At 41.6% G+C, this 25,637-nt stretch overlaps 1 protein-coding gene across 1 annotated transcript in view; it reads right to left on the reverse strand.

The window, feature by feature from the left end:
• LOC135084062 (protein MON2 homolog) overlaps positions 1 to 25,637 on the reverse strand; it is a 77,442-nt gene that overhangs the window by 22,732 nt on the left and 29,073 nt on the right. Inside the window, exons 16-29 of the mRNA XM_063978805.1 lie at positions 25,364 to 25,483; positions 24,731 to 24,926; positions 22,793 to 22,926; positions 21,625 to 21,736; positions 19,268 to 19,395; positions 18,430 to 18,531; positions 18,251 to 18,352; positions 17,433 to 17,608; positions 15,670 to 15,832; positions 14,140 to 14,284; positions 12,191 to 12,333; positions 11,525 to 11,632; positions 10,606 to 10,740; positions 1,318 to 1,483 (exon numbers count right to left, since the gene is read on the reverse strand). Coding sequence (XP_063834875.1) covers positions 1,318 to 1,483; positions 10,606 to 10,740; positions 11,525 to 11,632; positions 12,191 to 12,333; positions 14,140 to 14,284; positions 15,670 to 15,832; positions 17,433 to 17,608; positions 18,251 to 18,352; positions 18,430 to 18,531; positions 19,268 to 19,395; positions 21,625 to 21,736; positions 22,793 to 22,926; positions 24,731 to 24,926; positions 25,364 to 25,483 — 1,930 coding nt within the window. The remainder of the gene's footprint in view (positions 1 to 1,317; positions 1,484 to 10,605; positions 10,741 to 11,524; positions 11,633 to 12,190; positions 12,334 to 14,139; positions 14,285 to 15,669; positions 15,833 to 17,432; positions 17,609 to 18,250; positions 18,353 to 18,429; positions 18,532 to 19,267; positions 19,396 to 21,624; positions 21,737 to 22,792; positions 22,927 to 24,730; positions 24,927 to 25,363; positions 25,484 to 25,637) is intronic.

The following is a 25,637-nucleotide window of genomic DNA, read 5'->3' on the forward strand; positions in this document are numbered from 1 at the left end:
TTTAAGACTGTCTAGGCTGTAACTGGGAGATGGTTTTCTAAGATGTAGGGGCTTCTTTTATGGGCAGTTTATAGGCTTCTCTTCTAGTCAGTATGGATACTTCATTTCTAGACTATTATAGGCTGTCGTGGGAACCTACCTGGGGGGTGGTTTTCTAATATGTAAGGGCACATCTAGGCTATATAGGAGCTTCTCTTCTCGCCTGTATAGGGGCTTCTCTCCAAGGTTGTTAAGACACTTCTCTTCTAGGAGCTTCTGTTCTCGCCTGTATAGGGGCGTCTATCGAAGGTTGTATAGATGTTATAGTCAAACCTCGAAGCTCCCGCACTCCTAGGTTTGACTAGTCAATCCTCAGGTCTGACTAGAAGTCTTAGTCAAAGCCCAAACATTTCGGCCTTTGACTAAAGAATGTTAGTCAAACCTAGGAGTAACTAATTAGGTCAGGCAAACGTCGAATCTCAATTTATTGAAATCGGGGTTTGACTAGTCAAACCTCAATTAAGACTTTAAACTAAACTATACTTAATTCTGATCTCGAATTTATTGCATAGGCGTTACGGTCGGTTCTTTAGGTGAAGGTACGAGTAACTAAAATTATTTACTGCGGTTGTTTGTCAGTGTTTCTAGACCGATCTTGAAATTACTAATTTTTAGGGTTCTATTACCTTAGGATAAAGAGTTAAAACGGGACCCTAACTAGGACTTCGCCAAATGTTGTCTGTCACCAGCCTCGTATCTCATGAATCATTTTCAAAAGATTTAGTTTTTTATTCGCTTTAAAAATAAATAATTCAATAAAATACTTAAATATTTAAGGGGGGTTCCTATACAGCAAACGTGACTTTTTGCAGTTTTCTGCTCGATATTAAAACGTAAACAGGTGAACCCTTGAAATATTCACAAAATTAGTTGCATATCTACTTTAATTAAAAATAAATCATAAAATTAAAATAAAAGAAATATTAGAAGGGGGGCTCCCATACAAGAACAGAGTCGCACGGAACCCTTCGTGAGCGAATCCGACTCGCACTTGGCCGGTTTTCTATTAGCTGTTTACTTCTGACAGAGTCTGCCAGTCGTTTCTAGGATTGACTAGGCAAAGCCCGATACAGATTATTTTAGTTTCGACGTTTGACTGAACAGTTTAGGCACTTCTAGGTTTGACTTAGTCAAAGGCCGAAATTAGAATTCACTTCGGGGTTTGCCTGAAGGCCTTGGTCAAACCTAGGATAAACTAGTCATTCCGCGAAGAGACTGCATATCGACCTTTGACTGTCATAGACACTTCTCCAGTCTACCTATCCTATAGGTGCCTACCTGGCGGGTGGTTCCCCTGGGCGGCGGCGACGTGTCCCCAGGCGGCCCAGGCGGCGGCCCACACGCGGCGCTGCAGCTGGCCGCCGGAGCCCGAGGGGTCGCTCTCTGCGGCGCGCCCTGCCGCTGTTACTACCTCTTGGAAGGACTTTAGTGCTGCCACTGATACCTAGGAAAGGAATTAAAGACGTCAGAAGTAAGTAAAAGTAAAAAAAAAACACTAAATAAAAACCAGGGTCGTGCCCTTCGTCACCAGGGACCACGGCATATTATGCCGAATAGGATCCCGTTGCAGTGGGCATCCTGATTGCAAATAGGTGGCACTGCTCACTTTACTCTTGTATTTGTTTTTTCTTCCTTATGCCACTGTTATGTCTATTTATGTAATAGCCTTCTAATATGTGTGTTGTCCATTGTAATAAATGTATCTTTATTTTTAAATTAAATACTTACAGAGTGCACAGTAAAGATTTTCTTTGATTTATAAACAAAAGGTTAGGGTTCCAATTTTTATCCAGAAAACGCTATTGTTTAAAAAGTCATTCCTTGATTAGATCGATTAGAAGTGGCTACGACCATTCTGGCAACCAGTAACTTCAAACTATACATTCTGTGAACGCAAATACGGTAGCCCTCATTGATCGAATAAATAAAATTGCACATATTGGTAACAGAGCTGTCACTGTATCATTTTGATGGAGCAAAAACACTGACTGCTCTTTTATCTTAGGTTTAAAGAATATTTATTTTTCTTATGAAAATACAGATACTTTTATTTATTTATTTATCTTTCGAGACCAGAGTTTGCACCTGCATAAGAAAACAATATTAAACTGTCCACTGTCCAGTGAGTATTTTTATCTTCTATCTTGGGAACCTACTTAGCAGTACCAGGCCTGTTCATCTCCGCGAGTTTACATCGAAAACAAAACACGCACGATGGCCCACCTACAGGATACTATTCGACAAGGCCTCACATACGAGCGAACATTGACTCACGCACGCGTATTCTTGTGTATGATGGAAGAAAATAAAGAAAATGGTGTACTAAATACTGTGCAGTATGTAACTGCCTAAATAATAATAAAAACACAGAATGTACTTTTTTAAGTTGCCTCAAGACACTGAGAGGTAAATAAGTAGTTAATATTATTCATGATAATTCATGCTTAATCATGTAATGATTTTAGAATTTATATTGTATTTTATACGATTATTGGTTACTTTTAAATAGTTATTGCAACAATTTTAGTATTTGTATTGTATTTTAGAAGAACCCAAAAACCCATTATTAAATTAAAATACTTTATTTGATTACTTCCTAGGCATTTTGCAGACATTAGAATGATTTTAGAATTTATTTTGTATTAAATCCAATTATTTCATATTTATTATTTAATTTAATTATTTTAGATTTTTATTGTATACATTTTAGTATTTTAAAAATTAAGAAAACAGCTAATTATGAAATAAGTATTGCATTTGACTAGTTCTGGAGCATGCCGTCGATAAGTCGTTTTGAACCGGTCGACTTTCACTGATGGAAGGGGAAGTTACCTTATCGCTGGCATGCCGCTGGACAGTCAGTTCGATTTGAGTGTTCAAAGCAAGAGGTACTATTAAGATGACGTCATAATGTCGGAATTGTGTAAATCAGTGGTGCTGAAATACAAGTTAGAACAACATACAAGAGTGTTTCATTCAACTCAGAAGTGGTACGTGATCTACAGCTCATAAGGTACGTTTTTATTTATTTGGTTAAAAAGTAATTGATTTTAAAAGTTCAAGTAGAAAAACGTATGAATATTTCGTTTAATGCATGAAATAGTTATTTTTAAAACGAGGCTAGACGCGCCTTCAGTTTTTCAGGCTAGATGCGCCTTAGACTATGACTATGACTTTGACCATGACTAAGACTTAGTATAACAAGGCTAGATGCGCCTTTGACTATGACTAAGTATAACAAGGCTAGATGCGCCTTTGACTATGACTAAGTATAACAAGGCTAGATGCGCCTTTGACTATGACTAAGTATTACAAGGCTAGATGCGCCTTTGAATATGACTCAGTACAACGAGGCTAGATGCGCCTTTGACTATGACTCAGTACAACGAGGCTAGACGCGCCTCCAGTTTAATAGGCTAGATGCGCCTTAGACTATGACTATGACTTTGACCATGACTAAGACTTAGTATAACGAGGCTAGACGCGCCTCCAGTTTACCAGGCTAGATGCGCCTTTGACTATGACTAAGTATAACAAGGCTAGATGCGCCTTAGACTATGACTTTGACCATGACTGACTTAGTATATCGAGGCTAGACGCGCCTCCAGGCTATAAGGCTAGATGCGCCTTAGACTATGGCTATGACTTAGTATAACGAGGCTAGACGTGCCTCCAGTTTATCAGGCTAGATGCCCCATTGACTATGACTAAGTATGAGACATGTAGAGGCTCCTTATGAGCAAAATATTTGACGATTTGTAAGTGCTATTAATTAGTCTACTAAACAAATAAAGATATTTTGGCTTTGACTTTGACTTTGACTATAACTATGACTATGAACTATGACTATGACTTAGTATAACGAGGCTAGACACTCCTCCAGTTTATCAGGCTAGATGCGCTTTTGAATATGACTAAATATAACGAGGCTAGACGCGCCTCCAGTTTATTAGGCTAGATGTGCCTTGGACTATGACTGTGACTTAGTATAACGAGGCTAGACGTGCCTCCAGTTTCATCAGGCTACATGCGCCTTGGACTATGACTGAGTATGACGAGGCTAGACGCGCCTCCAGTTTATCAGGCTAGATGCGCCTTAAAGGGCCCCATTGTTTAGGATAGTCTCTAGAATGAAAAGCCTTCTATTACTGACATAACAAGCAAGCCACATGAGTTGTGTGTGAAGGTCGCACTGAATAAAATACAAGTATAAATACAAAATCTTTATTTGTGATGCATATGTATAATAGAAACATGTCACAATGGTATTTTACTACACTTTGCTCAGGGAGCATAATATTAATTGTCAAACAAAAGATTATTAGATTTATTTTTTGAGATTTAGATTTTTGGAAAAGACACAAATCAAGCTTTTGCTTAATATAACATGAACATAGCTTCCATATGATTTTGAGTTGATGCTGGTCAGACACAGTTTATTTCGTCGAGTACTTTATTTCACAGTTGAGTACAACGATTACTGAAGATGGAGCTCGTATGCCGCCAGGGACACCCGTCAGCTGACGATGAAATAAGCGTGCTAAGCGGACGAAGTTGTCGTCGTCGTCCAGTAAGAAGGCGCCACCACGATCGTCTTCTATGGGGCCAAGGTTGAAGAAAAATACGCGAAGGAGCTCATCTTCTTCCAGCTCTACTGAAAGAGCAGTGCCACAGGAGGTTCGTAAAATTTCTGGTAGACTCTAGTGAAGAAAAGTGCCTATTTTTTTATTGGTAGTTTTTTTTTATTGCGCACACATTATGAAATATTACGCATACCTACAGTAAAATGGGAATATTAGCTTATGTAGTAAATCTTTAATAGTAATAATTAAAGGTAATGATAAGGTATTCGATTATAACGTTTAAATTAACGTTAAAGTAAATGTGCTAAAAAAAAATTATTTTTTTAAATATTTTTACACAAGTAAAGTGAATTAATTAATGATTCGTTTATTTTAAAATTGTCGTCGGTTCGGACTTTCGGTAGGTTCTTTTGCCAAGTACAATATCTTGTCTATAGATCTATAATTCCACTTCAAAAATATATTTCGAATTATTCTGACCTCTGATTACATTAGTCTGACCTAGATAGGTAGTTTCTAGTTGAATTAAGCTTTTTCTTCTAATTTAGTATTCTCAAAGAACTACATCAGTTAGCGAGCTCAAATAAACACAATATTATATTACTGTAAGAAGTCATAAAAAAAAGTCATGCAATTTGTAACTATAAAAAGAACTTAGTACCTGTACCAAGGTTTCATAGGTTAGGTTAGTAATTTTTTTTGGTAGAGCAAAAGATATGAAACGTCAAGGTTCCATAATGAGCAGAAGTTTAAAGTTTTTCTTTTAGTAGTCTTTCATTTTATGACAATTTTGTGAGCGCTATTATAATAGCTAATGCAAATAAGAGAATTTTGTCTTTGACTTAGACATTGCAAAAGTTAATTGGCTTAGCTAAGAGAACTACGGACGTCTGTTAGAGGAAATTTTGAATCCTGCTACTTGAAAGGATGTTTTACGTAATTATTTTTATGACAAAAAAAATCTATGAGACTGTTTTGGTAAATGAAAAATCCTTTTAAGTGTTGGTAGTGAGTGCACTTGTTGACGCAAAACCGATGCTGAAACTAAGTATAGTTTGGCAGATCATTTCAATATCAATTCCAATTGTAAAAGTTGTGGTCAATCATCAGTCATACCTCAAAGTATAGAGCTAATATAAACAAAAATGTTGATGAGATTGACGCTGTTATAGAAGTGTTAAGTGATTGATGATGTATAGCAGACTTCACTGACAATGGACGATTTGACACCGATATTGATTCAATATTACAATTTATTAAAGACATTCTGATCTTGAAAGCTTAATTAATCTGAAATGACCTGTAAATTATCATTTTTGGTCGGATTGTAATTAAGAAAAGTAGTTTGATTAAATTCACAAAATAGCGACGTCACTTGCTTGTCGTGCCATAGGAAATCTATGGGAGTTTGATTTGACAGTTTTTAAAAGTACGTCAACTGGCGGTGTCAACACGTCTATTGGTCAAAACTTCACGCAACTGCAATTTCTCACGGTTTTGAATACTGACATTCTATAAAATTCCTGGTCAGAATATTTTCGAGAGCCACGAAAATGACGGACACAAGTGAATACCAGTTAACATAAATTTCTAGTTTTACAGAGGATAGTTTCTGGCGTTTACAGTTGCCTTTCGATTTAAATTTTTAAAATAACTTGACACCTGGCGAGCTTAAGGCCGTGGGTTCGATTCCCGCCTTAGGCGGTTCTATATTTTCAAGTGATATTTTATAATGCGAATAGCTTTCCGCCGAGGGTTCTTCCGCGTGGTATTTTGTTTGTCACATTTGTTTGTTCTGTATGTTATGTATGTAAATTAAACAGGGGGCCAAGTACCGGGTGTTTAAAAGAGCCTTTTTAATTCACAACGGCAAAGGTGAAATCGTTTTTGGTAATTTGTCTCCTAGTCCAATAACACTTAAAGCAAATATTTTAATAGCTACTTCAATGCTTTTTGGAGCATGTCCAATATGTCATGTAAATCGAATTGTAAAAGACCCCTCAGCTATGGATACTCTCGATAGAGCTGATATTATGACTAAGCCCGGACTTAGTTCCGACATGTTCTGGTTAGTTAGATAAGCTTTATACTCTTTTGTGAAATTATCGCGATTGTATTGCTATAAATCTGACTGAGATAGGACGTACACGTGCAGTCTTTGATGTCAGGATGAAAAAGAATGTGCAAATACCACCATTACCACTTATCTCATTACAAAAGGGAAAAGGGTTCAGAAAACCATAGATGACTAACTTGATCCAATGCTATGATTATCAATATTATTCAGGACTCTAAATCATATTTAAGTCAGATCTTGATGATAAAGAGAAAAGTCTTCACAGTTCTGTAGCAGTCACTTACTTTAGTCTACCCACAGACAGACGACCCCTGAGGAAAGACATCTTCAATGAAAGACAACTTCTATGAGTTAGAGACACTAGCTGTGGTGTGTGTGCTAAAAAAAAAGGTATGTCTTTTACGACTTAAAAGTTTCTACTGGTTATGCTGCCTTAAGAACCACGTTAAAAAAAAAGGAGAAGAAATTTAGTTCCGCGAATAGTCCAAATACCAAAATTCAGTCATAGAATCTGACAACCCATCCAAACATCGTAATCTCTTCAAATAGCAGATACAGTAAGGTTATCAAATTATTTTTAGTGGTCCCACGTACAGCTAGATGGCAAATATGTTGCGCTTATCGTGATGAAATCGAGCATCACAGACATTCAGAAACACATAATATAAGGACACTGTAATTGTACCTATTGGTTTCAAAAACTTGGAAAATTTGTAAAGAAGAAAATTATGTTAAGGCCTTAGGAATACATAATTCTGACGAAAGTACCTTTAGTGTTAATCATAAATCGTGACCATAATTCATTATTTGCCAGATTACGGTTACAAATGGATATAATTGGATATACTTAATATTATCGTTTTGACATGTTCTTATAAACTTAATAACTTTCACATGGCAGTCATGGCAAGATACACTGTAATTAAATTGATTATGTACTAACATCTAATGGACGTGTATTTATGTGAAATAAAAATTTGGATTTAAAAAGAGAAGTTTCCAATATATTCGATATGGTAGTTTTGAGAAAATTATAAAGTAAAACGATTATAGCCTGACCAGGAACATAAAAACCCTGGCATAGAGGCGCGTCAATTGCATTTGATAGTGCAACACTGAGTACAGTCGTACCTGTGTTAAATTAATAGGCTAACTTTATGTATCAGGATTCAGGATTACGTCCTAATTTGATATTTTCATAAATTAACGAATAAAGATTATATAGGTAACCTGGTTTAAATAAATTAAATGAAACCATCAATCGAGCTAGTATGATTTATTTTATTATTCATCAATAATCAAATTCAGAACTTGAATATTCAACTGCAATGTCTGCTCATGAACGCTTCAAACTCGGTACTTATTTCCCAATTCCATAAAATTCAACACTTAGAAAGTGACAAAAATCTTTAAAATAGGTAGTTGAAACAAACCACAGCTAATTTTCATAGTGGACTGTACTATACGATAAACATGTCAGTCAATTTGACAACCTTTGTCGGAAACATTATTCAATGAAAATATTGTCCGAACCCTTAGTATTTCTCTTCGACAAATACTTTAACACATTGTGAACCACTTTTCTTTCACGACTATAAAAAGATTTTAGCAATTTAATTCACAAAATCAATTGCGCACATTTAAAATAAAGTTTGTTTACACTTTGACAGCAATAGACTGACATGCAAGGTGACATGTCAATGAAGTTTTCAGTTACTGTTGCCATTAAAAGAAATTAGTACCATTAGTTTTCCGCAACATGGCGAGGGTTTTTATGTTCCTGGTCGGGCTATAATATCTGAATTTCATGCAAATATCCGTTATTGGTTATAAAATAAGTCATTACGAATAATATAGATTAGGTGAAAATGTATAGTGTGTATAAGTGCCTACAAGATTTTTCTCCCTTAACATTTGTTACTGGTTTAATATGAAGAATAGTTTCTAAAATGCATTATTAATGTTAAAACACTTGTTAACAAGTTGTCATAGAATGAAGAATGTTCACTAATTTTGTTTTTTAGCTTTCTGTATTCTCTGTTAAAAATAAAAAATACACGTGAAAGAATTATTTCGATACGTCAATTAGTTTCCAAGATATTGAATTTTAAAAGTGCGGGCGGCGGCCGGCCCGCCATTTTATGCGCGTGACGTCATATTACAGTGACTGGCTCATATTTGTATGGGTGGAATCTTGCAAGCTGAATTAAGACCCACTTCCAGGCAACCGATTAAGCTGAAATTTCGCAAACACATGTGATTTGGATGACCATGCAATATTATGATGACATGGAGCTGATCTGATGATGGAGCTGGAAGGTGGCCATAGGAACTCTATAATAAAACGACTTAAATCCATCGAGTTTGGGCTCGTTCGTTTTGTATTGATGAGTACTTTAATTCTATATAGTAATCAGGGTCTAATGATGGAGCTGGAAGGTAATCTATATATATAAAAATGAAACCCGTTTTCCGTTGTCACGACATAACATGAAAACGGCTTGACCGATTTGGCTGATTTTTTTTTTTGTAGTTTTCTAATACTCTGTACAAGGTTTTTACGGAAAAAAATATAAAGAAAATCTCTACGCTAAGGCGGTACGAAGTTCGCCGGGTCAGCTATTCGCAATAAAACGACACAATCGCATCAAGTTTGGGTTTGGTTCAATTTTAATTTCTGTGATGGGTCTGGGTGTTAATAAGTATAATAAGTTTGTATTTACAAAAAAAAATGTATTTAAGTATGTTTATATCCGTTTTCTAGTGAGCGGACACTGTGAATGTACGTCACGCGGGGTCACGTGACCGTCGGCGGGACTCAATATTTAAGCGAAATTTGAATGCCTATAAAATCATAACTACTGGGTATTTTTGAATGAAATAAAAACTAATGTATTTGTAAATGTAAAAGCCTAACTGTAACATAGGTTTCAAGTGATTTTGCATACCTAGTAACATTCTCAATTGTTTATCATTCTACTATATATGCTTCATATTGTAATATTGTTTGAAAAGTAATATTAATGATTTTAGAATAAATCCTTATTAGACGTGAATGCCGGGAGGCATCACGGTGTCGGATGGCCGAATGTAATGATTTTAGAATTTATATTGTATTTTATACGATTATTGGTTACTTTTAAATAGTTATTGCAACAATTTTAGTATTTGTATTGTATTTTAGAAGAACCCAAAAACCCATTATTAAATTAAAATACTTTATTTGATTACTTCCTAGGCATTTTGCAGACATTAGAATGATTTTAGAATTTATTTTGTATTAAATCCAATTATTTCATATTTATTATTTAATTTAATTATTTTAGATTTTTATTGTATACATTTTAGTATTTTAAAAATTAAGAAAACAGCTAATTATGAAATAAGTATTGCATTTGACTAGTTCTGGAGCATGCCGTCGATAAGTCGTTTTGAACCGGTCGACTTTCACTGATGGAAGGGGAAGTTACCTTATCGCTGGCATGCCGCTGGACAGTCAGTTCGATTTGAGTGTTCAAAGCAAGAGGTACTATTAAGATGACGTCATAATGTCGGAATTGTGTAAATCAGTGGTGCTGAAATACAAGTTAGAACAACATACAAGAGTGTTTCATTTCAATCATGTATTTCCTCCGTCATTTTCTGCAGTTTGGCACCTGACGTCACACATCATCACATTACCGAAGTCAGCCCTATGACTTCGGCGCAGTACCGATCACTGACGTTTGTCAACAAAATGGTGCTCGACTCTTGAGACAAGCTAAATTACACCATATTATTAACGACATTGAGTATACATTTTTTAAATACTTTCGCGAAGAAAATCTTCTGTACGAAGTACTTATTATTATTCTGTGCTGCTATCCAAAAAACTTTAAAATTGGCATAACTAAAACTCTACTGTACCTCATGACTCCTCCGTAACGCGAAATCTGTGATGTATTCGAGCAGGGCTGCCCACGATCTGTTGAAGTCCCCAACTGTCGTTAACAGCTGGAACCGGGAGTGGAACACTCGCGACACACCTGATAGTGTTAAAACCTAGAAAAATATATAAATGCTTTATTACTTTTTATCTAATTTACATTTCACTGTTATAAAAAAAGACCAAAGCAGTGTTTAGTTACAGCCATGTTGCTGTTAATTTTTACTTTTTATGCTTATAAAGGTTAATTTTTAAATGAAACTGGTGTGTTGGTTTATTGTTCAAATTCAAAACCAATGAAAACGATTTTCCTATAACGGTTAAAGATTTCTATAAATTCCGTCAAATGACAGTTTAACTTCCCCCGGGACAATCTTGACCTTCACTGGTTGGGTTTTTATGGTGGTCAAGCTGTACAGTACCCGACAAGAAATATTGCACATCGACCTTTGGAAAGAGAATCGGTTAATTTCGGCTCGTAGAGCGTTATCTCTGTCGCACACTACCTATACGATTGACAAAACGTCATTGACAAAACATTATTCAATGAAAATATTGTCCGATCTCTTAGTATTTCTCATCGACAAATACTTTAACACATTGTAAACCACTTTTCTTTCACAACTATCAAAAGCTTTTAGCAATTTAATTCACAAAATCAATTTCGTACATTTAAAATAAAGTTTGTTTACACTTTGACAAAACGTCATTGTCAGTCATTGTTCAAGTGCGACAGTGATAACGCTCTACGAAACCGAAATTAGCCGATTGTCTCTTTCTAAAGGTCGATGTGCAATATTTATCGTCGGGTATTGTAGATCCTGGCTACAGAAGAGGTGCAGCGATGGGAATGAGAGGTGGGATAGTAAAATTATATCGGTTAAAGACTTAGATACGTACCTGAGTTTCTGCCCACTGCTTTTGGGCTGTGTTTCTGGTGTGATGTATGAGAATGTGTTCGCCTGTATCCACCTTCTCAGAACTTGCGATGTTTGACTGATTTTGAACCTATAGAATAAAATAAAACACTTATTATGATGATTTCTTTTCCGAACACAAGAGATGTTGGATAGTAATTTGTGGGTACATATTTATAGGGTTCAGCAGTAAATCCAACCCATTTATTTTATAATTTACTATCGTATCGTTAGATTTTAAGAAGGAAAGAAAAAATAAATAGTTGAAGAACAAGTACTCCATTGATTGCTATCACTATACAACGTCCACTTAATAATAGGGATGATGACTGGGTAATGAAATCGAAATTCTATTTAGTCCGTCAGACAGATAATTAGAAAAAATTACTCATATTTTTTATTTTTTTCCATAATCGAATAATTACAGTATTATATTGAGTTGAAATGTCGCGTGACGTCACTTTTGAGTAAAAATTCTACTCAAGCGTGACGTATCGCGCAATTTCAACTCGATGTAGCAGTTATTATTTAATTATGAAAGAAAATAAAAAATATGAGTCTAATATTTTCTAAATATCTGTCTGACGGACATTTTGTTTGAATTGAAATTTTGTCATCTAGCCTATTGTTTGCTATGGTAGATTCAGACCTGGTCCAGCATTGGAAACAGCACGGCCAGCAGCGCGCGCCAGGCCGGCTTGCTCAGCAGGGTTCCGTGCGCGCCGATACAGCTGAATAGTGTCTGGCTGGCTGCGCGTCGCACTGGAGCCCGGGGTTCCGTGCAGAGTTCACCTGGAAATAAAACATTTATCAAGAAATTACAGCAATCTTACTAATATTATAAATGAGAAAGTTTGTATGGATGTCTGGATGTCAACATGTTTGTTATTCTTTCACGCAAAAACTACTGAACAAATTTCGAAGAAACTTTACAGTATTATTGTTTATAACCCAGAATAACATATAGGCTATAATGTATGATGATATGTGACAAACCTTTCAATAAATAAATAAGACGTGAAAAATATTTACAAAAAAGCGCCATCTTTCAACATTGCTTTTGACGTTCGTAAATATTCATGCGTACGACGAAGCCGTGCAACGCCATCTATCAAGCGCTGTTCAAACTACTGCTTTTGACGTTCGTAAATAATACTGAAATTTTACTAAATAAAGAAATTTTATGTAATTAAATCACAGTGTACCATTGGTTAAAACGGGGAAAAACGGGGTCCACGTGTACGAAGTCGCGGGCGGCCGCTAGTATCACATAAACGTTTTATCTATCGCCCCCTAGTCCAAAAAATAAATTGCCAATGCCCTCGCCATTTCTCTAAAACAGGTTCACGATTATTGTCAGCCCCCAACATGTCTGGCCAGAGCGTGGAGTGTACGCCAAATCATCCATTTGCTTCTGGTAAATCAGTTAAGCTTCAACCACACCAACGCGTGCAGTATTAATTACATCGCCGGCGCGATCATAGGAAAATGACAGGTCGCGCGACCCATCACACTTGAAGCATTAGAGAGGGTGGTGCTCCAGCTGTAGCGAAGACTAAACATCATGATGGTGAGACGAGATATCTAAGATATTGGCACCTACTGGGATATTTAATCGACAGGACACTCAAGAGCGAGCAATGACGCACGCACGTGTATTCTTCACCCATTTGCATTGTAAAGACAATAAACTATGTATGATAAAACGGTGATGTAATTAATACTGTGCAGTATTTTAACTGCCTGAATAATAATAGACACACAAAATATAATTCATGCTTATTCATGTATTTCCTCCGCCATTTTCCGCAGTTTGGCATCTCACGTCACACACCATTTTACCGAAAGTCAGCCCTATGGCTTCGGCGCAGTACCGATCACTGACGTTTGTCAACAAAATGGTGCTCGACTCTTGAGACAAGCTAAATTACACCATATTGTTAACGACATTGAGCATACATTTTTTAAATACCTTCGCGATAAACACCTTCTGTACGGAGTACTTATTATTATTCTGTGCTTCAGCTTACTAGTTTCTAGAGCATCAACAGTAGCTGACCTAATGACCTCATAAAGGTAGCAAGAAGGCGCTGGATGCAGACCGCTACCAACCAGTCATTATGGAAATCATTGGGGGAGGCCTAAGTTCAGCAGTGGACGTCCTATGGCTGAAATTATGATATGACTAGCGGCCGCCCGCGACTTCGTACGCGTGGATCCCGTTTTACCCCCTTCATCTATCTTACGCGGCGGTTTAGATTTTTTCATACAAATGTTTTTTCCCGCTAACTCCCGTTCCCGTGGGAATTTTGCAATATCCTGTTGTAACTAAGCTTTAAGTTTACTAAGGTACCTGTATGCCAAATTTCAAGCGGCTAATAAGCTTAAGCGGTTTAGATTGTTCATACAAAAGGATTTTCCCGCTAATTCCCGTTCCCGTGGGAATTTCGGGAATTCCTTTCTCAGTGCACCTTTACGGTACCTAAGCTACGTCCCTTCCAAATTTCAAGTGCCTACGTTTAGCCGTTTAGGCTGTGCGTTGATATGTCAGTCAGTCAGTTTCTCCTTTTATATATTTAGAAGATGATGCAGACTTACTAAGTCGTATGTAGAGGCACATCCACAGCTTGTCTAGTGGCGGGAGCTCGGCGTGGTTGGGCACTTCGGGACACACGGCCGCGTCCTTGGCCAGCGCCACCGCCAGCTTGTCCCGGTTGTGGTACAAGTAGTCGGAGATGTTCCACTGTTGACACAATAACATATTAATATTGTGCAATAATAATTTGACGTTTAAAAATAAATCGCGTGCTGTAAATATTACTGCTGTTAATCATCGTCATTTTATAATCATAAACTTGTCGTGGATGCAGTCGATATTTGTAATAAATAATCATACTTGAGTTATAAATTATAATCAAAGCAAAATTCTTAACAACTGGTGATTTACTATACCAGTTGTTGTTTGTGATCTTTCTATTTTCTATTCAGTAAAATCTTCGCGGGGTCCCTCGGGTTTCCCCTCCGGGTAGAGATTGCGGGGTGTACAGAACCGGGCATTGTGGAAATCCTTAGGGGAGAACTTTGTTCAGTAATGGACGCTTCTTACTGGAACTCGGCCGTAGCAGCTATTCTGGGAACCACTCACCATAAGCCCTACAGCTGTGAGGCTGATATTCAGCTCCTTGGTCTGCGAGGCGAAGGCGGCAGCGCAGCTTGAGACCCGGCGTAGACAGCGAGGCCCAGCGCAGCCCAACAAATCACCATCTACCCTGGACCCAGCCACATCTAAACTGGATCCGGCCTCCATCAAGACTGAACCCTGCCTCCACCTACGCTGGACCCGGTCACCATCTACGCTGTGCCCCGGCCAACGTTGGAACCAGCGTTTACACCTGCGTGTGGAAAGCCACTCACCATAAGCCCTACAGCTGTGAGGCTGATATTCAACTCCTTGGTCTGCGAAGCGAAGGCAGCAGCGCAGCTTAGCACCCGGCAAAGAAGCGAGGCCCGGCGCAGCCCAACAGATCACCATCTACTCTGAAGAGGGCCACTTTCTACCAAGACCAGGCTACTTCTACGCTGTACCCAGCCGTAATCTAAGCTGGACCCAACCGAATCTGTATGGGAGCCACTCACCATAAGCCCTACAGCTGTGAGGCTGATGTTCAACTCCTTGGTCTGCGAAGCGAAGGCAGCAGCGCAGCTTAGCACTCGGCGTAGACTCCGAGGCCCGGCGCAGCCCAACAAATCACCATCTACCCTGGACCCAGCCACATCTAAACTGGATCCGGCTTCCATCAAGACTGAACCCTGCCTCCATCAACGCTGTACCCGACCTCAATCTACGCTGTACCCCGGCCACCACCTTAGTTAGAATCGACCATAGGAATGCTGAGAGCCACTCACCATAAGTCCTACAGCTTTGAGGCTGATATTCAGCTCCTCGGTCTGCGAGGCGAAGGCGGCAGCGCAGCTTAAGACCCGACACAGGCAGCGAGGCCCAGCGCAACCCAACAAGTCACCATCTACCATGGACACGGCCTTTCTACCAGGACCAGGCTACTTTCTACGCTGTACCCAGCAGTAATCTACGCTGGACCCAACCGAATCTGTATGGGAGCCACTCACCATAAGCCCTACAGCTGTGAGGCTGATGTTCAACTCCTTGGTCTGCGAAGCGAAGGCAGCAGCGCAGCTTAGCACTCGGCGTAGACAGCGAGGACCAGCGCAGCCCAACAAGTCTCCTGCTACCACCTGCGCGCACTGGAACGCTGAGCGGATCAGTTGTTCGCTGTAAGAGGTAATATAACGGTTAGTTGATAGTGAAAGAATAAGCAAAGAAGTAAGGTACAAGATGTTCAGCAATTACAAGTTCTTGAAAAAATTTACCGACCGATAAGGTAAGGTGATAAGTCAAGAGGCAGTCTGAATAAATAAGTTATCACGAGAAGAGCATGAGCAATGGCTATCAAATTCACTAGTTTAGTAGTGTTGAGAAAAATATCTACTTCAGATACACGTTGTAGTAGTCACGTAAACTACACCAAGGAATATACTGGTCTAAGGGCACATAAACCAGGTATAACAATGACAGCATGGGCTGGTAGAAACCTTGAAGCGATCACCAAGGTCTCAGGCAGTTTTTTATACTTACACAGATGGCCCGTGCCCCGCTTTAAAGGTCTTTGCCTCCTCTGGGGGGCACGCCTTCCTCTTTGGGAATCAAAGGCTAGAGGCTTTAGCAGGAGTTGTCGCCTGTACTCACCTGTGGTGGTCCAAGATGGCGGAGATGACGTCCATCATGAGCGGCCAGGCGGCGCCGAGCTGGTCTCCGAGCGAGTGTAGCAGGCGCGCGGCGCATTCTAACTGACGCGCGCGCACGTCGCAATGACGCACTGAGCATAGTTCTGCTAGAGCAGGGGATCCCTAACTTATTTGAGACGCGCCCCCTTTCGACCATACAACCCCCTACCCCAGTCAAGATTATTTATTGGTCGTATCGAGCAGTCTGGAATGCATTCGCTCAGCGGTCGCAGGTTTTTTATACTTAATTACATAGATGGCCCACACCCCCCCTTTAAAGGTCTTTGCGCTTTGGGAACAAATGGCTAGATGCTCCAGCAGGAGTCACCTGTACTCACCTGTGGTGGACCAACCAAGGAATATACTGGTCTAAGGGCACATAAACCAGGTATAACAATGACAGCATGGGCCGGTAGAAACTTATAAGCGGTCACAAAGGTCTCAGGCAGGATGTATCCACCTGTGGTGGTCCAGGATGACGGAGATGACATACATCATGAGCCAACCAAGGAATATACTGGTCTAAGGGCACATAAACCAGGTATAACAATGACAGCATGGGCTGGTAGAAACCTTGAAGCGATCACCAAGGTCTCAGGCAGGATGCACCCACCTGTGGTGGTCCAGGATGGCGGAGATGACGTCCATCATAAGCGGCCAGGCGGCGCCGAGCTGGTCTCCTAATGAGTGGAGCAGGCGCGCGGCGCATTCTAACTGACGCGCGCGCACGTCACAGTGACGCACTGAGCACAGTTCTGCTAGAGCAGGGGTTTCCTAACTTATTTGAAACGCGCCCTCTTTCGACCATACAAAAAATTCCGCGCCCCTCCTCCAGTCAAGATTATTCGTATCGAGCAGTCTGGAATGCATTTTATCAGCGGTCGCAGGTTTTTTATACTTAAGTACACAGATGGCCCGCATCCCTCTTTAAAGGTCTTTGCGCTTTGGGAACCAATGGTCAGAGGCTCCAGTAAGAGTAGCCACCTATTATACTGGTCTAAGGGCACATAAACCAGGTATAACAATGACAGCATGGGCCGGTAGAAACCTTGAAGGGGTCACCAAGGTCTCAGGCAGGATGTACCCACCTGTGGTGGTCCAGGATGGCGGAGATGACGTCCATCATAAGCGGCCAGGCGGCGCCGAGCTGGTCTCCTAATGAGTGGAGCAGGCGCGCGGCGCATTCTAACTGACGCGCGCGCACGTCACAATGACGCACCGAGCACAGTTCTGCTAAGGGCTCCAGCAGGAGACGCTGCCGAGCCTGCGAATCATCATCAAAAAAGGGTATTATTCTTAAAATGCCGTGGTGATTTGTGAAAGTTTACAATTCCCATAGATGGAGAAAGTTAATGGTGTTAAGTGAAATAAAGGACGTCGCACATTTATCGTTTAGGCGCGATTGGTCCAATTCGCGATTGGTCCAATTCGCTATTGGGCTAATTCGCTATTGGTCCAATTCGTAATTGGACCAATTCACTTTTTTCTGCAATAGTAGTAAAAGTTGAATAACCGCCTTATTTCTTTCATTTTGGATATCCTTTTATTTTGGACCAATTACGAATTGGACCAATAGCGAATTGGACCAATCGCGCCTAAACGACATTTATCAACCTGGAATGGGATCGTAACCGTATCAACTGGAGGCTGTCAGTATTCTTTGTTTGTACACTTCAGTCAATCCTGTTCCAGTTCTACGAAATTCCGCACGAACATCAATCACATGAGTCTCAAAATCATCAGGTAATTTTAGTCTCCAATGCAGGAGCACGACCCCATCCAATTTATCAATAGCAAATAGAAGAATTGGCCTACAATCCCCACGCTCCCAGACGGTTGTGGGGAGGTATTTTGGAGAAGATATTTTGAATTTCAATGTGAGTGGTTTAATGCTTACCTCAGTAACCAAGTTGGGGTTATTGTGATGGTATTGGAAAGCTGCCTGGACCAAGTACGTGATAGCTTCCACTCCCCATTCCCTCATCCTTATATGGGGGTGTTGGCATACCTAAAATTAAAAATAGTTTTAGGCAATTTTCGACGTTATTCTTCAGGACATAAAAGGTTAAATATATTGGAACATACTTCGAGAAGGTGATTGGTTATAGGCCTCCACATTACTTCTATCCTGTGCATGTTGGCTAAACCAGTTTCTAACAGCTTTGCGACGGCGAATAGAGATGGTTCCTGTAAGACAAACAAAAAATGTATAAGTTATTAAAATATGTATGTTTTGGTAAAAAAGCAGGGATATTTAGATAACTTCTATCTAGTCTCATTCTAGGGAACGATGACTAAATATGTACGTAATGACGTAAATCACTTGCAAAATAGCATCTGTAAAAAGTACACAAGATGTCAAAGTGTTAACCTTGATACGCCGTTTGTACAGTCAGCGTCAAATAGTTCGTGACACGCAAAGTAGCCAAAAAGTTCGCAATACGTCTTTGTTACAATTAAGGCCTATTCAAACCTGAGCGATATTCGCTGCCGCTGTGGGTAGAGGTACATACCACGCGGGTTTCGCTCAGGTATAGTATCAAGTACCGCGGCTAGAGCGTTTTCTCTGCCGCAGACGGTAGCGAATACCGCTTAGGTCTGAACAGTATTATTACCGCCTCCTACCCACTGGGTTTTCTCTGCCGCAGACGGTAGCGAATACCGCTTAGGTCTGAATAGGCCTTTAGAATAAGGTTGTGTTGTCATCTTTGTGGCCACGAACTATTTGACGCTGATTGTATGGGCCTTATTACAAAAACGTTAAACCCGGGACGAACTCTGGTTTAAAATGACATTTCCATACTAAATGTCAATTTAAACCAGGGTTCAAACTGAGTTTAACTTTTTATATAAGTCAAAATTTTCAAATATCACAAAAAATTTTGCTTTCAAAAGATACAAGTCAACCTTGCTCCATTCTCACCCTGTTAGAATAAGCCAGCTCCATCGCTTCATTGGACAGCTTGCAAAGCGCGTCGATCAGGTGGTGTAACGCCACGTCATCCAGATTCTTTGACGACTCAAACACTCGAGACAACATGGCCGATAGGGCTGCGGATAAAAACTCATTTATTCAAGTAGGCTTTTAAAAAGCACTTTTACACGTCCCCGTATTAACCCTACCACTGCTACGGGACAATAAATGGACCAGTGCTGAGAAAAAGCACCGCAAGAAACTCAGTCACTATTGTCAGCCTCTTTTTCAAGGATTAAAGAATATGTTTTGGCACAATCTATGGTAATGATAAGTCCGGGACTATTTGTTAGTCGATCTATCCGATTTTTGGACCAGTAGTTCAGTGCAAGGTTAGGTTTGCAAAAGAATGTGCTCGTGTTACAAAATTCGCGCAATGAATTCGTCAAAATCTTCTAACGAGAACTTGGTTAATGTAAACGTTTTTAATAATAATATAGTTTTTAAAATGGGACATGACCTCTTATTTATAAGAACGAGTACAAGCGTCCAAACAGCGAAGGTTGAATAGTTACTGAAGATAGGTATTAAACTATTATGGATAAATAAATCTTAAAATAACAGATAACAATAAAAAGTTGTAAAACCTCACATACAAGAAATTACAAACCACAGAGTCTGTATGTCTCTCTCACACTAACAGTATATTGAGTACCCGAGACATGACAACATCTCATATCGAAATATTCAAAACTTTTATACATTTAAGCCATTTAGGCCTTACTTATAAGCGCCCCCTGGTGTGACAAAAACAAAACGTGTACATCAGGCAACATTAGAGCAGTGTCAAACAATAAAACAACAGTGCGACAGCCGGACAACACAAATAATATACAGTAGTGACGTGTGGCATCACTTGTGACAGCTGGTGAATGTAAGAAACGGAAATTCAATCTTCTTTTATTTAATGGCAATCAAGTCTCTTCGAGAGGTTTATTATTGCCAGTGTCAAGTGGAAAATGATAAATCGAGCGCTACTCTTTAGTAGTGCTGTCTAACTATGACAGCACTGAAGTTTCCCAAATATGACATTTACAGGAGGGCGCTACTATCAATACTGGGTTATTAGTTCCGATTTTTGCCACTTGACGTTTCACGCCCGTATTCACAAACATTAATATGAGGTCTCACAGTGCTCGTGGACGCACAGGGTCACACACAAACCAATCACAGAGATCTATTCAACGCTGTGCATTCGATTTGCTGTTTCACTTAAGCAAGTATCGTTTGTGAGTACGAGCGTCAGTATCGTTGTATTTTAAATCGAACGATACACCCGTTCAAAATTACTAAACGTCATCAATGTCACCACACGCACACTGTAACGGTCAGCAAGCCCGCCCCAGTGCGTAACAAGCTGATTAGCCCTCTCTATCGCGGCCATTTTGAAAAGGTCACACTTTAATTTTTCAAAATGGCCGCGTCGAGTGTAATATGTCACTGTACCACTCATGACTCCGAGTGACTCGGCCACGGGGACTTGCTGACCTGCGAACGATTGTTAGTGTACACGTTACATGCAAAATAATTGCACTAAATACATGATAATGACAATAAAACATATTTGCTACACAACATTTTGAAAATAATTAGCTGGAAAGAAGAATTACAATGAAATCGGAGTTTTTGTAGTGTTTGGACTTTGGAGAGGTCTTTTCACTAGCGATTTGATCGACCAAAGGGTATTTGACACTAGTATTTTGACATGTTTTTTACGAGCTGCCAAATCGGACCAATCACATATTTGTTATTTATTATGAATGCATGTAATTATTATGAACGATTAGAAACTAAAAAGCGAATAATATGCAAATTGACGATGATCTCGATTTTCAGGACTAAATTATTATTGCTGTTCAATGTTAAGCGTCATATTTGTAGTGTTTTGAGTTGTCGATAGATGGCGCTGTGTGTAGGTTGAATCGCGGTATGTAAGTTTTTGGCGGCCCATACATACAGGGTGTTAGGTAAATGGGTATATGTGCCGACACTAGCCCATTTTAATTTTCATACAAATCGGATTTTATAAAATTTATTTTGTATGAAAATTAAAATAAAATAAAATGATGCTATCAAATTTCTGACTTCACCATACCATTTATATGCCCATGTTAACATGGGCTAGAGTCGGCTCATATACCCATTTACCTAACACCCTGTATAGCCTTTGGTTTAGGAAAGTGAGGCTTTTTGGGACTTGTACAATTGTATTTGATTCAAATGCGAACAGCGGCCGACTCTCTGTCTAGAAAGATCTGAATGGCCTGAATGAATCTGGCCAGAATGTCCATGCTCTAAGTACTCACCAGGCAGGTCGGCCATGACGGCAGACGTGCTCATGACGGCGTTGGCGTCTGCACTGGCGCGGCTGGCTTTCATGCTGCCGCCGGTGGAAGGCTTCAAGCCCAGGATCCACACCTGAGGGGAAAACGTAGTCACATTATAATTATTACATATTACTGATGCGATTGCTACCATGTACCTTAATTTTGAGCGTGTTTTTTGTTGCAAGCGCCATGATCACGGAGTAACTTATAATATTATTAGTGACTATGAAAGTTTAAAACAATATGTAGTCACATTATATCGTTATTTTCAAAGGAATTCCGCCACTGCTGGAAAAGGGCCTCCCCTATGGATGTCTACAAAGCCCGGCTCTATTTTTATGTCGGAAAATACTTTTTTACTGGATGAAGCGGACGACCAGTGGGTTATTTGGGACTCTCCTCGCCAGGGACTGCTCACTTAAGGCCGAAGGGCGGGTCTTACCCAACCCGACGGTGTTCACCGGAGTCCAATGAAACGGAGTCGTGAGTTATTATAAATTGGACATTCGTCTCCAGCTCCGTTTCAGACTAGGGCTCGCTCCCGAGCGAGCTACTTCAGTTTCGAAGGGAATAACGACACTGCTACACTATCAGCATTTAAGTCTTCGAACTCCTCCTATGTTCTTCTGATTAATTTCGTTGCGGGTTCAATGACAGTTTAACTTTTCCCCGGGCCAAACTTGACCTTCACTGGTTGGGTTTTTATTGGCGGCCAAGCTGTAGATCCTGGCTACACAGGAGTTGGAGCGTGGGAAAGTGATGGGAATAGCCCCGTTCAGCATTTAGGCGCTTCTCATGACCTTCACCAGATCGTCCGTACACCGAGTGAAAGGCCTGCTGGAAGGTGTCGCCGTCGCCTCGTCGCGTCACGTGGTGACGTCACCAGGTTCCGTGACGTAACCAGGTTCACTCTTACCAGGTGCTGCAGCGTGGTGAGCACCGGAAGCCAGGCCTGCTGGATGGTGTCTCCGTCGCCTCTTCACGTGGTGACGTCACCAGGTTCCGTGACGTCACCAGGTTCACACTTACCAGGTGCTGCAGCGTGGTGAGCACCGGCAGCCAGGCCTGCTGGATGGTGTCTCCGTCGCCTCGTCGCGTCACGTGGTGACGTCACCAGGTTCCGTGACGTAACCAGGTTCACTCTTACCAGGTGCTGCAGCGTGGTGAGCACCGGCAGCCAGGCCTGCTGGATGGTGTCTCCGTCACGCTGCGCTGCACACAGCAGCGCCCTCATCGCTGTCACGTGGCGTGACGTCACCATCACGAACGACTGCTGTTGACCTGCAATACCATATAGTCTTAATATGGTCACGAGTTTGAAGGATATCCTGATGGTAATTGGAATGATTCTGATGAAACTTTTGTATTACAAAGGATCAGGATTTGGTTGAAAAACAATTTGTCGCTTCGTAGATAAAAAAGGGGGAAAGTTCTGTGATGGTTTTCCGGAAGAACTTACACTACACCCACACTACACTCACACCACACCCACACCACACCTACACCACAGGCACAAAAAGAAGTGTAACTACTCTATTTTAGTATTTCTCTTTTTATTATTGTTTTTCCTTTTACTCGTATTTTCTAAGCCCCCGTGACCAATCTTCTCGATCAACACCTCAAGAGAAGTGGGGATGGCTGAAAACCAGCGCCGTCTAGGGCAAGTAGTCCTTGGCAGCACAAGCTGAGCCACCTCCAGTTGCTTCCACCTTTTTAATATAAGTTTTTTTTTGTAATTTCTTTTTTGTAAAGCAAGCAATAAACGATTTTTTATTTATTTATTTATTTAAAGAATTTCAGCCACAGGACGTCCACTGCTGGAAAAAGGCCTCCCCAAATGACTTCCACATCGCCTGGTTGGTAGCGGCCTGCATCCAGCGTCTTGCGGGTGGACGTCTTACGCTGCGTTTTCCGGTACGTGATCATCACTCCAGAACCTTGTTGCCCCATCGGCCATCAGTTCTGCGTACGTATAGTAAAGGACATTCATTGCTGGACAATGGCGCTGCCAGTATCCAGGTATACTCCGCGTCTTTCACTAGAAATATTTTTTGTGAAACGCACCTAACACGTACTTTAAAAAGTAGGTTGCGTGATCAGCAGTGGCCGCGCATCGATTAAGTTTTAATATAATAATTATTTAGTGCAATTTTCGGAACCATCGCGACCGGGTGCATTCGAACATTTTAACATTGTAACTATGTCCTAGTTAACGTAATAAACATTTTTTACTCTACTTCGGACTTTAATATTCATTCGCAATCCCGTACCTTAACAAATGGTCCTTCGAGCCGGATCTACGGAGTAGGAGGCCTGCTCTAAAATTGTTTTAAGACACTCCCAGCCTCTATTCTTTGCCCTTAATTTGTCAGTCACCCGTGGGCAGCGAGGCGGACGGCAGCGCGCCCAGGGCTGGCCGCAGGACTGGCCGGGACACAGAAGGGTGCCGCTGTGTGACACTCACCCGTGGGCAGCGAGGCGGACGGCAGCGGCGTGCCCACACACCAGGCTGCCCAGGGCTGACCGCAGGACTGGCCGGGACACAGAAGGGTGCCGCCATGTGACACTCACCCGTGGGCAGCGAGGCGGACGGCAGCGGCGTGCCGACCCACACGACCTGGTGCCAGTAGTCGGGGTCGGGCGGCGGCGGCGGCTCCCTCCGCCAGGGGCACGGCAGCGCGCCCAGGGCTGGCCGCAGGACTGGCCGGGACACAGAAGGGTGCCGCTGTGTGACACTTACCCGTGGGCAGCGAGGCGGACGGCAGCGCGCCCAGGGCTGGCCGCAGGACTGGCCGGGACACAGAAGGGTGCCGCCATGTGACACTCACCCGTGGGCAGCGAGGCGGACGGCAGCGGCGTGCCGACCCACACGACCTGGTGCCGGTAGTCGGGGTCGGGCGGCGGCGGCGGCTCCCTTCGCCAGGGGCACGGCAGCGCGCCCAGGGCTGGCCGCAGGACTGGCCGGGACACAGAAGGGTGCCGCTGTGTGACACTTACCCGTGGGCAGCGAGGCGGACGGCAGCGCGCCCAGGGCTGGCCGCAGGACTGGCCGGGACACAGAAGGGTGCCGCCATGTGACACTCACCCGTGGGCAGCGAGGCGGACGGCAGCGGCGTGCCGACCCACACGACCTGGTGCCGGTAGTCGGGGTCGGGCGGCGGCGGCGGCTCCCTTCGCCAGGGGCACGGCAGCGCGCCCAGGGCTGGCACGCAGTATTGGGCTGGTAAGGCTGCACGACAGAGCGCGCTGATGCACGCGTCGCGGCCTACTGCGTGGCCCACCTGGTGGTGAAAAACAATCTATAGATCGTTTCATCTACGAAGACGCGCCCCACCATTCTTCCGCTAATGTTTGAGTGTTATCGGTACACGCTAAATGATCCATTAGTGCACACGCACACTACAATAATGCCGCTCGGATTGCTCGGATCAAACTCCCCGCATCCCGCGTTTCCCTAGACCAAAAATTTGTGGGACGCGACTTCGTGGATGAAACGATCTATACTGGTAGATTCCACTGATAATAAGAACAAAAGAGTCACGTGTTGAGGATATGGACGAAGAGTTAAAGAATATGTAGGGATTGAAGTGCGGCGCGGTGAAATGCAAATTGCTAAAGTGGCTATAATCTCAGTCATAAAGCTGCTACTTTTCATTTCGTCTATTTAAACACTATACATATTGTTCCTCAATTTCATCTTATCATTCCTATCACTCACCTTCCCACTAACTCTGGCGAGGCACTGTATGGCACGCAGAATGTTCTCCAGTTCTCCAATACTCGCTTCGGCCAGAACTGAGAGGCCCCACACAAGCCCGCACCACGATGATTTCAATAGCTGACAAAAGAAAAAATTGTCTGTAAAATTATAACTAAAAGGAAACAGCGGGGTTACTCCGAATAATGTTACCCGAAGTTTCAAATATTGCCATCCCTCTCACGCGAAGCGAGAAGCCAGCATGAGCGACGGTGCAAGATAGACAATAATCTAA

Source organism: Ostrinia nubilalis, chromosome 25 (genome assembly GCF_963855985.1).
Source record: "Ostrinia nubilalis chromosome 25, ilOstNubi1.1, whole genome shotgun sequence".
NCBI classification, from domain to species: Eukaryota; Metazoa; Arthropoda; class Insecta; order Lepidoptera; family Crambidae; genus Ostrinia; species Ostrinia nubilalis.